The following is a 12,500-nucleotide window of genomic DNA, read 5'->3' as shown; positions in this document are numbered from 1 at the left end:
CAGGCCCCACAGAACTTTCCATGGTTTACCCAAGACGCTTCACATGCCCTAATTCAATCCACTGACAGCACGTCAACCCCGGTATACCACATCGTTCCAATTCACTCTATTCCTTGCAAGCCTTTCACCCTCCTGCATGTTCAGGCCCCGATCACTCAAAATCTTTTTCACTATATCTTTCCACCTCCAATTTGGTCTCCCACTTCTCCTCGTTCCCATCGCCTCTGACACATATATCCTCTTGGTCAATCTTTCCTCACTCATTCTCTCCATGTGCCCAAACCATTTCAAAACACCCTCTTCTGCTCTCTCAACCACACTCTTTTTATTTCCACACATCTCTCTTACCCTTACATTACTTACTCGATCAAACCACCTCACACCACACATAGTCCTCAAACATTTCATTTCCAGCACATCCACCCTCCTACGCACAACTCTATCCATATCCCACGCCTCGCAGCCCTACAACATTGTTGGAACCACTATTCCTTCAAACATACCCATTTTTGCTTTCCGAGATAATGTTCTCGACTTCCACACATTCTTCAAGGCTCCCAGAATTTTCGCCCCCTCCCCCACCTTATGATTCACTTCCGCTTCCATGGTTCTATCCAATGCCAGATCGACTCCTAGATCTCTAAAACACTTTACTTCTTCCAGTTTTTCTCCATTCAAACTTACCTCCCAATTGACTTGACCCTCAACCCTACTGTACCTAATAACCTTGCTCTTATTCACATTTACTCTTAACTTTCTTCTTTCACACACTTAACAAAACTCAGTCACCAGCTTCTGCAGTTTCTCACATGAATCAGCCACCAGCGCTGTATCATAAGCAAACAACAACTGACTCACTTCCCAAGCTCTCTCATCCCCAACAGACTGCATACTTGCCCCTCTTTCCAAAACTCTTGCATTCACCTCCCTAACAACCCCATCCATAAACTAATTAAACAACTATGGAGACATCACACACCCCTGCCGCAAACCTACATTTACTGAGAACCAATCACTTTCCTCTCTTCCTACACGTACACATGCCTTACATCCTCGATAAAAACTTTTCACTGCTTCTAACAACTTGCCTCCCACACCATATTTTCTTAATACCTTCCACAGAGCATCTCTATCAACTCTATCATATGCCTTCTCCAGATCCATAAATGCTACATACAAATCCATTTGCTTTTCTAAGTATTTCTCACATACATTCTTCAAAGCAAACACCTGATCCACACATCCTCTACCACTTCTGAAACCACACTGCTCTTCCTCAATCTGATGCTCTGTACATGCCTTCACCCTCTCAATCAATACCCTCCCATATAATTTACCAGGAATACTCAACAAACTTATGCCTCTGAAATTTGAGCACTCACTCTTATCCCCTTTGCCTATATATATATATATATATATATATATATATATATATATATATATATATATATATATATATATATATATATATATATATATATATATATATATATATATATATATATATATATATATATATATATATATATATATATATATATATATATATATATATATATATATATATATATATATATATATATATATATATATATATATATATATATATATATATATATATATATATATATATATATATATATATATATATATATATATATATATATATATATATATATATATATATATATATATATATATATATATATATATATATATATATATATATATATATATATATATATATATATATATATATATATATATATATATATATATATATATATATATATATATATATATATATATATATATATATATATATATATATATATATATATATATATATATATATATATATATATATATATATATATATATATATATATATATATATATATATATATATATATATATATATATATATATATATATATATATATATATATATATATATATATATATATATATATATATATATATATATATATATATATATATATATATATATATATATATATATATATATATATATATATATATATATATATATATATATATATATATATATATATATATATATATATATATATATATATATATATATATATATATATATATATATATATATATATATATATATATATATATAATCTTTAAACATAGTTAGGAATACGTAGAATCTCTCTACAATCACGGGTGAAGTGGGACTGTCACAGAACATGAATTTCCTCCCGCTTATCTCATTGTTCTCTTATCACCCACACCTCACATAATCATCATTATCTCTCTCACGCTTTTGTCATCTCTCTCAGCCAAGCATTAACCAACCACTGAATGACCTCAAAACCAGAACAAAAAAAGGAACGGACCGATAACGAAGGTGGGATGGTAAAACCAAGCCGACCTGTGCCACAGTGTCCGGCTCATGCTGGCGGAGAGTCTGGTGACCACTTGCAGCATCACAGTCGTCGACACGGGACTAATCAACTCTGACAATCATCCCATTTATCTTCACCATTCAGTGAATAAGAGGTAGAAATATCTTGTGTATATTAGAGAGAGAAGCTGTTCAGGCCAATCTCCGTCACCATGATGGCGGAGAAAACTAGGATTTTTCTATTGCTTCGAATCCTGGTGGTCTGCGCTTCCTTGCAACGTAAGTTGATGTATAGTTCAGTTGTAGTCATTAAGGGGAGGGTAATCACCTAAAAGTTATTTCTTAAAATGAAGTAACTTATGTAACTTATCGTCAATTATAGAGATATCCGTAAACTTAGAAAACAGGATGAAACATTACTGTCCAAACTTGCACATGTAGTTATTACCCATGATAGTTACTATGTTCCTGCATTCCACCCAATAATGTAATCCTGCTATCTACTACCATGTTTGCAGTGTACAAGCTACCAGTTATGAGAACCGTATTGACAAAAGTCGTTAGATTCAAGACAATAAGCTTGGTAGATTGTGAAACACTTAGAAATGAGAAATGTAAAAACCGTTACATATACAAGCAAATCCACTTTCCCTCTGGTCAACGGTAAAAGAAAGAAAAAACCTTATATATATATATATATATATATATATATATATATATATATATATATATATATATATATATATATATATATATATGGAAAGTTTTGTGGAACTTGGATGTGGAAAGGGAACTGTGGTTTTGGTGCATTATACATGACAGCTAGAGACTCAGTGTGAACGAATGTGGCCTTTGTTGTCTTTTCCTAGCGCTACCTCGCGCGCGTGCAGGGGAAGGGGGTTGTTATTTCATGGGTGGTGGGGTGGCAACGGGAATGAATAAAGGCAGCAAGTATGAATTATGTACATGTGTATATCTGTATATGTCTGTGTAGGTTTATAGTATATACATGTGTATGTGGGTGGGTTGGGCCATTCTTTCGTCTGTTTCGTCTCTCTCTCTCTCTCTCTCTCTCTCTCTCTCTCTCTCTCTCTCTCTCTCTCTCTCTCTCCCCCTTTATATATATATATATATATATATATATATATATATATATATATATATATATATATATATATATATATATTAGAAAGGGTAGTGAGTGGTGGGATGAAGAAGTAAGAGTATTAGTGAAAGAGAAGAGAGAGGCATTTGGACGATTTTTTTGCAGGGAAAAAATGCAGTTGAGTGGGAGACGTATAAAAGAAAGAGACAGGAGGTCAAGAGAAAGGTGCAAGAGGTGAAAAAAAGGGCAAATGAGAGTTGGGGTGAGAGAGTATCATTAAATTTTAGGGAGAATAAAAAGATGTTCTGGAAGGAGGTAAATAAAGTGCGTAAGACAAGGGAGCAAATGGGAACTTCAGTGAAGGGCGCAAATAGGGAGGTGATAACAAGTAGTGGTGATGTGAGAAGGAGATGGAGTGAGTATTTTGAAGGTTTGTTGAATGTGTTTGATGATAGAGTGGCAGATATAGGGTGTTTTGGTGGAGGTGGTGTGCAAAGTGAGAGGGTTAGGGAAAATGATTTGGTAAACAGAGAAGAGGTAGTAAAAGCTTTGCGAAAGATGAAAGCCGGCAAGGCAGCAGGTTTGGATGGTATTGCAGTGGAATTTATTAAAAAAGGGGGTGACTGTATTGTTGACTGGTTGGTAAGGTTATTTAATGTATGTATGACTCACGGTGAGGTGCCTGAGGATTGGCGGAATGCGTGCATAGTGCCATTGTACAAAGGCAAAGGGGATAAGAGTGAGTGCTCAAATTACAGAGGTATAAGTTTGTTGAGTATTCCTGGTAAATTATATGGGAGGGTATTGATTGAGAGGGTGAAGGCATGTACAGAGCATCAGATTGGGGAAGAGCAGTGTGGTTTCAGTAGTGGTAGAGGATGTGTGGATCAGGTGTTTGCTTTGAAGAATGTATGTGAGAAATACTTAGAAAAGCAAATGGATTTGTATGTAGCATTTATGGATCTGGAGAAGGCATATGATAGAGTTGATAGAGATGCTCTGTGGAAGGTATTAAGAATATATGGTGTGGGAGGCAAGTTGTTAGAAGCAGTGAAAAGTTTTTATCGAGGATGTAAGGCATGTGTACGTGTAGGAAGAGAGGAAAGTGATTGGTTCTCAGTGAATGTAGGTTTGCGGCAGGGGTGTGTGATGTCTCCATGGTTGTTTAATTTGTTTATGGATGGGGTTGTTAGGGAGGTGAATGCAAGAGTTTTGGAAAGAGGGGCAAGTATGAAGTCTGTTGGGGATGAGAGAGCTTGGGAAGTGAGTCAGTTGTTGTTCGCTGATGATACAGCGCTGGTAGCTGATTCATGTGAGAAACTGCAGAAGCTGGTGACTGAGTTTGGTAAAGTGTGTGAAAGAAGAAAGTTAAGAGTAAATGTGAATAAGAGCAAGGTTATTAGGTACAGTAGGGTTGAGGGTCAAGTCAATTGGGAGGTGAGTTTGAATGGAGAAAAACTGGAGGAAGTGAAGTGTTTTAGATATCTGGGAGTGGATCTGGCAGCGGATGGAACCATGGAAGCGGAAGTGGATCATAGGGTGGGGGAGGGGGCGAAAATTCTGGGAGCCTTGAAGAATGTGTGGAAGTCGAGAACATTATCTCGGAAAGCAAAAATGGGTATGTTTGAAGGAATAGTGGTTCCAACAATGTTGTATGGTTGCGTGGCGTGGGCTATGGATAGAGTTGTGCGCAGGAGGATGGATGTGCTGGAAATGAGATGTTTGAGGACAATGTGTGGTGTGAGTTGGTTTGATCGAGTAAGTAACGTAAGGGTAAGAGAGATGTGTGGAAATAAAAAGAGCGTGGTTGAGAGAGCTGAAGAGGGTGTTTTGAAATGGTTTGGGCACATGGAGAGAATGAGTGAGGAAAGATTGACCAAGAGGATATATGTGTCGGAGGTGGAGGGAACAAGGAGAAGAGGGAGACCAAATTGGAGGTGGAAAGATGGAGTGAAAAAGATTTTGTGTGATCGGGGCCTGAACATGCAGGAGGGTGAAAGGAGGGCAAGGAATAGAGTGAATTGGAGCGATGTGGTATACCGGGGTTGATGTGCTGTCAGTGGATTGAATCAGGGCATGTGAAGCGTCTGGGGTAAACCATGGAAAGCTGTGTAGGTATGTATATTTGCGTGTGTGGACGTATGTATATACATGTGTATGGGGGTGGGTTGGGCCATTTCTTTCGTCTGTTTCCTTGCGCTACCTCGCAAACGCGGGAGACAGCGAAAAAAAAAATATATATATATACATATATTTCTTTTTTCTTTCATACTATTCGCCATTTCCCGCGTTAGCGAGGTAGCGTTAAGAACAGAGGACTGAGCCTTTGAGGGAATATCCTCATCTGGCCCCCTTCTCTGTCATAAGACCGACCAGAGGAACACCTCTGGTTACGTTGCCCCAGTCCGATGTAACTTCGTTGATGCATACCTTCTGTTTTCTGGTAGTGAGCCACGACGTAATCCAAGTAAATGCACAAGCCCCGATGCTGTGTGCAGCAAAGTTTTTAAGCAGACTCCCATGAGGTACTCTGTTAAAAGCTTTACTTAAGTCTGTGTATACAATATCATACCTCTTACTCTGTTCAACAGTTTCAAATACTTTATTAAAGAAGGAGAGAAGGTTACTGAGACATGAGTTCCCTTTTGTACACCCATGTTAAGAATCCTTGATGAGATCATGATTCTCCAAGTGTTCCCGTATTTCGTCCGCTATAATTGATTCGAGAAATTTCCCCACAATAGATGTTAGGCTTACTGTCCCTTTATTGGTAAGGTGAAAACTGTCTTGGCTGTATAATGCCCTATCTCCTCTGAAGTAGAGCTGTTGGGCTAGAAAGCGTTTCAGTCTCTCATTTACACGTATCGCTGTACTTAGCTGGTAGATCCACACAATTTGTCTTGAGTGCGCACCAACTTTAAGAATATTATCCGATCTATCTTTCACGGTGCCAATCTGTTTGACATATTCTCTACTGTAACTTCTGATTTGAATTCTTATGATAAACGTCGATGCTCTTATGATTCACCACGAAACAAGAATTATCAGTTGGTACTTTGACGCCTCTAACCAGTGGTTTAATGTGACTAATTCAGACTGGTACCGGGGTAAACACGGACTGTTCTCTCAGAGTTCGAATTCCCTGCCATGTGTTTGCCTAAATTTTTGACCTACGAATTTCCAGGAATCATGCAACAGACATCGTCGCTCCTTTTTTGCAAGTCGTTGAGGACTGCGAATCAATTGCTTGTGAGTGGAGCCGAAGAGGGCGAGAAGGGAGGAAAGTGTTCCTATGAAGAAGGGAAAGAGGAAGAGCTTAATGGGTGGTTGAGGTGTGACGTAACCTTAGACAGGAGGTTATGGAATTAGGCTGAGGGCGGGCTTTAGTGGAGAGACGGGACTCGGACTTTGGGAGAGGATAAGAGGAGTTTAGGTGGGGAAGAGAAGTAGCAGGACGTGGGGTATAAGGGTAGGGTGAAGATGATGAGGTTTAGAAGGGGCTGTTAGTTCATAGGTTGTATGGGGAGAGTGCCAATGGAGGAGGTTTAGAACAGGAAGTGAGGTCTTAACGGGTGTTGGAAGGTAGTTTGCGTGGGGAGGTGCGAGCGAGAGAGGGACGGATGGAGGAATCTGGATGGTGGGAAGAATTAGAAGCTTGAGGGGGGGAAGAGAGAGAGAGAGAGAGAGAGAGAGAGAGAGAGAGAGAGAGAGAGAGAGAGAGAGAGAGAGAGAGAGAGAGTCGTGAGGGTAAGGTCCCGATGCGCCATTTTCAAACGTTCCATCTCGTCTCTAAGTAATAACTTTTCCGCAGTTAAGCCTTTTGAGGGCTGCCGTAATTTCACTTCGTTTCATCTTTTCTTCCAGATTACTACTGTTTACACAGAACAAACAATCTTTGTACGTTCCGTCTGGTCCCGTTATCGTACAATAAAACCTGGATCACAGGATGTACTACATGGGTAGCCAGCCAGTAGCTGGTGACATTGGAATAAAAAGATACGCAGATATAAACTGAAGGATCAATCAATGTAAATGAAAGCGAAGGAACACTTATCATAGGAGAAAAACTTATCGATGGTAACAGAGTAACAGTGTATAGCATATATGTTGTGTTCCAGGGAGATTAAACTCAAGGAAGAGTGTTACATGTGGGTTATATGCCAGGGAGCAGGGAGGCTGAGGTTGGTCTACGAGGAATATTTTGTTGCACGTGTGTTGTGTGCCAGGGAGCCAGGAAGCAGTGGATAGGAAGATGGAGGTTCATCCCGTTCAACGGACAAACTCTTAGGTACTTTTCATAGGGTTGTCTTCTACGGCGTTCATGATTTCAAATGTGGAATTAGAGGATTAGGAGAGCAATAAAAAGAATCGGAAGGAAAAATGTGAGAAATGAAACAAAGGAAAAAGACTTGCATAAGATGATCTAGCACCTCGTTTTAGTGCGACGAACCAGCTGTGTTCTTTTTGTTCCTCCCCCTGCCAACGACCACCTTATATAATATGCTTTACTTTACCTCAACAGTTATACGAACGCTAATGCAAAATGAAATCCCCATAACGTATGACCTCACCTCATCTGGCGTGAAAACAAGTAACGATCTCTTCTTTTGCTAGTGGGGATAGCCCAAGCACTGAAGGTTCCTGCCGTGGACACAGAGCACTCTAAGATCACGCCTCGTTCCACGCCCCAGACCACCGCCTCTTCCAGAGCGCTTGAGACGTGGCACTGTAGCTTCGCAAGGGACCTCTGCGGGCTCACTGTCGTTGAAACCGACAAAGCCACATGGGTGCGCAACAACACCGTAGATACAGTACCAACAGGACAGGGTAAGACAACCAACGTAATACGTATTTGGATACATAACGCACTAAATAAACTGCTATCTACTTCTATCTACACATGAACACAACACTAAAACTCATCTTGGAAAAACATTTCATGCATGTCTGTCGATTTTTCAGGCGGCATTATCAAATTCCAGTGCGAATAAATGTATTTTCATGTTATGATGTGAAGGTAATTAAAACTATTTTATGTCTGATGGTACTGACAGTAAAATCTTTCTTGCCTACTTAATGTCCTTTAATTCAAATAGAATTTTCAATTTGACCTGGGATCTCTGTGGCAGATGAGTGGTGCCTGACCATGTTGGTGGACTCGGGAGACGAGCAACGTGCCAGCTTGGAGACGCCCACCTTCCGACCCTTCACCACCCACCCTCGGTGCCTTTCCTTCTTCTACTACATCATCGGTGCCAACGTGAGCGAGCTGTCCGTCCTGCTCAGGTACGATGACTCCTGGTGTGTCCTACTCTTACAATGATGCTTCTGGGTCTATCCTGCTCATACTATAATGCTCTCTGGTCTATCCTGCCTGTATCATGATGCTCTCTGGTGTATCATGCCCATTCCATATTGCTTCCTGGTCTATCCTACTCTTATCATAATGCTACTTGGTGTAACCTGCTTATACCACGATGCTTTCTGGTCTATCTTGCGTATACCATAATGCTTCCCGGGTAGTAATGTGTCCCTAGCATATCCAGCCTGACCGTGGTATTCTTAACAAATATGCTTGCTTTTGTATCTCAGGAGAATGAATTACTGTTTCCTTATGAAAAGTCTCAAATATGATAACTATTACTTTCCTACTGTCACATTCCATTACAGCAAACTCCAGTTCTTATTGTGCAATGAATGTTATTAAGGACTAAAGGGATATATAACCATAGGGACCTAAGATTGTTATTTGCCTGCAGGCGCGGTGAAGACCTTGGAGTTGTCGTGTGGACCCAGGAGCGACCACAGGAGCAGCAGTGGGTGGCTGCTCATCTTGACATACTCTTCAATACTCCCGTCTCGGTCAGTCTTCTGTGCTGTGGGTCGTCAGGTTACAATGATCAACAAATTTCTACTTATCTTGTATTTTGGAAATGAAGGGTGTTTCTCGGTATATAATTTGGGACGCTGAACATGAATTTGATCATGAAAACGTCCGATTGGCTACAGTTTCCAGGGAAAAATCGATATCTTACGTTTTTTACGTATTGCACACTACAGTGGTGACACAGGCTACAGTCACTGGCTTCTCTCGATTGACCGCGACGCCTCCTCGCCTGTCGTTTCAATGCAAGTCTTGTTAGCGTCTAGCAGTAGTCCGCTAACATAGTACTCCATCTGTCCTGATATCTTTTCTCTATCGCCGATATGTCTTGATGAAAACGTTCACCGTGTTCATCGCTCACTGAGCCGCAGTTAACCGGAAAATAATCAAGGTGACAGCGGAGAAAACGTATCTTTATAGGTACATTTCAGCCCATTTTCTGAAGAATGACAACAGGTTTCCCACAGGTTCCTTGTAGTTATCAGCCATGATATTTCTTAGAAAGTTGGTTGCTACCAGCCGGAACCATTCCGTACTGTCTTCTCGTTACCACTGAAGATGCGCTCGAACTGCTTGTCTCTGAAGAACTCATGGATCTGTGGAACTACGAAAACATCTTCCTTGGTTTTCGGCTCACTGAGCCCTGGGAATTTCCCAACGACGTAACTAAACTCTGGCCCACTTTTATCCATAGCCTCAACGAAGTTCTTCATGAGGACAAGTTTGATGTGCAGAGGTGGGAGGAAAATCTTGCTGGTTTCTACCAGCGTTAGGTGCTGTACGTACCAGCGTTAGGTGCTGTACGTTCTTTATTCGTGGTTCTAGCGACTGTCTAGAAACGCACTCCCTTTTGTTGTGATGGGATGCCTTTGCTCGACTGTCCCATTCACACGGGAAACAGCAAAACTTCGTGCAGCCCCGCTGGAAGACAGCAACAACCTTCAGGTTGGCACAGAGCTGCCACTGGTATTTCTTGTAGTTTATGTATTTCAAAAGATGCTCAGTGTTGTTATATGATTCCTTCGTATGGACTGCATGACCAATGGGAATTGACGGCAACACATGGCCATCATGCAGCAGTTCAGCTTTTAGGCCCATCTTTGACAAGTCTATGAACATTCTCCTCTCCTAAGGATTATGCTTGATAGTGAGGACTGCCATCTGACCATATACGTCGTTGCAAGTGACGAGCTTATCATCCATCTTAAAGAATGGAGCAAAAGTTTTGCTGGGCACGAAACATAGACACTGTCACACTTTCATCAAGGAGCTTCTAATGTTGCAATCTCGAGCCCAACAATTTTGCAGTAGTATTCCGCAGTTCCAGATCTCTGACGAGGTCACATGATTCATCCTGTGTGATCCTGTGTGGTTTAGCAGACGTCAAGTTAGGTGTGAAATCAGGATCTCTTATGTTGATGGCTCACATGTTTCACAAACTTCGTCATCCTGTTCGTACTCCGATTCCGAAACTTGAGCCCTTCACCGTGGCGCATATCACTAAGTATATCTGAATAGCTTAAAGTTCACTTTTTCTTCTTGAAAATACCTTGCCGGACTGGAGGCACCATACAGACGTAAAAATCGGCTCAGTCCACACCATGGGCGTGGCTAAAGGCATCAATCGCCTCTTGCAGTTCGACTAACTGCAAGGGTTTGTTGTGCAAGCATTGGAGCATATGTGTGTGGTCCAACTCTTGTCCTGGTCCCAGCCTTACAGCCAAAGTAAAGATTGTAGGCTTTCTTGATCTTTCCTGATGATCAGGGTTATGACGTGCTTCTGTGATGCAAAATCACCTTTCCACAAACATAAAAGTAATCTATACCGTTCACCCACGTACGAGGCAACCTCGCTGACGTTTAGCAAAAGATTACTTGACAGTCTGTCACACGTGTCCCTTCGTACAACCGAAACACCACATACCAGCAGGATGACAGAAAGCTAGCCCACTGCACTGCAAGAAGCAGCAAGTATCGTATTGTATTGAATTTCAAAACGAAATTGGCTTGCACTGTGATCATTATTACAATATCTAAGCCAGCTCCAACACGAGAACAAACTTAGGCATATGAAAGAACTGCATGACAAGAACAGGACACAGATAAAAACGTTGGGGTATGAAAAACGCTTTAGGAAATGAGTACGACACGTGCGCACTGAGTGATTCCCCGGAAGAAATAAGCAGCAAGTAGGGTGATGCAATACCTGTGTGCTGATTGCATCATTCACTTTCCATGCCTCAAAGCCAACCAGACCACTGTATATCGTATATATTGGGACCCACCCCGTATCATCAAAACCTGAGCCAGTTAACAGTTATATTCGTGTTCAGCGCCCCAAGATATGTAAAGATTAGCTACTTATATTTCCGAAACATTTTGGCCGTTGATAAGTGTTCATATTGGAACGTACAACTTAATTACTGGTGGCGATATAACGTTGATAATATTAATGAAATCTTGTAGATGGATATAAACAAAGTATATCAGGCATCTTGATCAGTCTTGAACTACTAACAGGTTTATCACTGAGGATGACTAGAAACTGAGAATTACCAATGTCTTCCTTTCTAAGACAGCATTAACGATGCTTTTTGCACATGATAGATACGAACTACCGTATCCAATGCAAGTTCTGGAAACAAAGCTTCTCAGAGAAACTCTTTATCCTTAATGGCAATGCTGCCTCTCTTATAAGAAGTGTAAATATTAAATGATAATCGGTATAGTTCTAGAGTAACGGATTCAGATAAGAACTAAAACTGGGCGATCATTTCTCTTGCTCGTGCAAGTTTGTTGTGTGTTCCAGATCGTGTTTGTTGTGTGTTCCAGATCGTGTTTGTTGTGTGTTCCAGATCGTGTTTGTCCTGTGTTCCAGATCGTGTTTGTTGTGTGTTCCAGATCGTGTTTGTTATGTGTTCCAGATCGTGTTTGTTGTGTGTTCCAGATCGTGTTTGTTATGTGTTCCAGATCGTGTTTGTCGTGTGTTCCAGATCGTGTTTGTTGTGTGTTCCAGATCGTGTTTGTCCTGTGTTCCAGATCGTGTTTGTTGTGTGTTCCAGATCGTGTTTGTTATGTGTTCCAGATCGTGTTTGTTGTGTGTTCCAGATCGTGTTTGTTATGTGTTCCAG

At 40.5% G+C, this 12,500-nt stretch overlaps 1 protein-coding gene across 1 annotated transcript in view; it reads left to right on the top strand.

Moving 5' to 3' along the window:
* The first annotated feature begins 2,437 nt into the window (after positions 1-2,437).
* The window catches only part of LOC139750161 (MAM and LDL-receptor class A domain-containing protein 1-like), a 212,290-nt gene continuing 202,227 nt past the window's right edge, over positions 2,438-12,500 (top strand). The window contains exons 1-4 of the mRNA XM_071664505.1: positions 2,438-2,659; positions 8,100-8,312; positions 8,615-8,771; positions 9,245-9,347. Of these exons, the coding sequence (XP_071520606.1) occupies positions 2,593-2,659; positions 8,100-8,312; positions 8,615-8,771; positions 9,245-9,347 (540 nt within the window). The 5' untranslated portion in view covers positions 2,438-2,592. The remainder of the gene's footprint in view (positions 2,660-8,099; positions 8,313-8,614; positions 8,772-9,244; positions 9,348-12,500) is intronic.

Source organism: Panulirus ornatus, chromosome 9 (genome assembly GCF_036320965.1).
Source record: "Panulirus ornatus isolate Po-2019 chromosome 9, ASM3632096v1, whole genome shotgun sequence".
Taxonomy (NCBI): domain Eukaryota; kingdom Metazoa; phylum Arthropoda; class Malacostraca; order Decapoda; family Palinuridae; genus Panulirus; species Panulirus ornatus.
The sequence above is the reverse complement of the archived record's forward strand: the minus strand, read 5'-3'. Positions and strand labels throughout refer to the sequence as shown.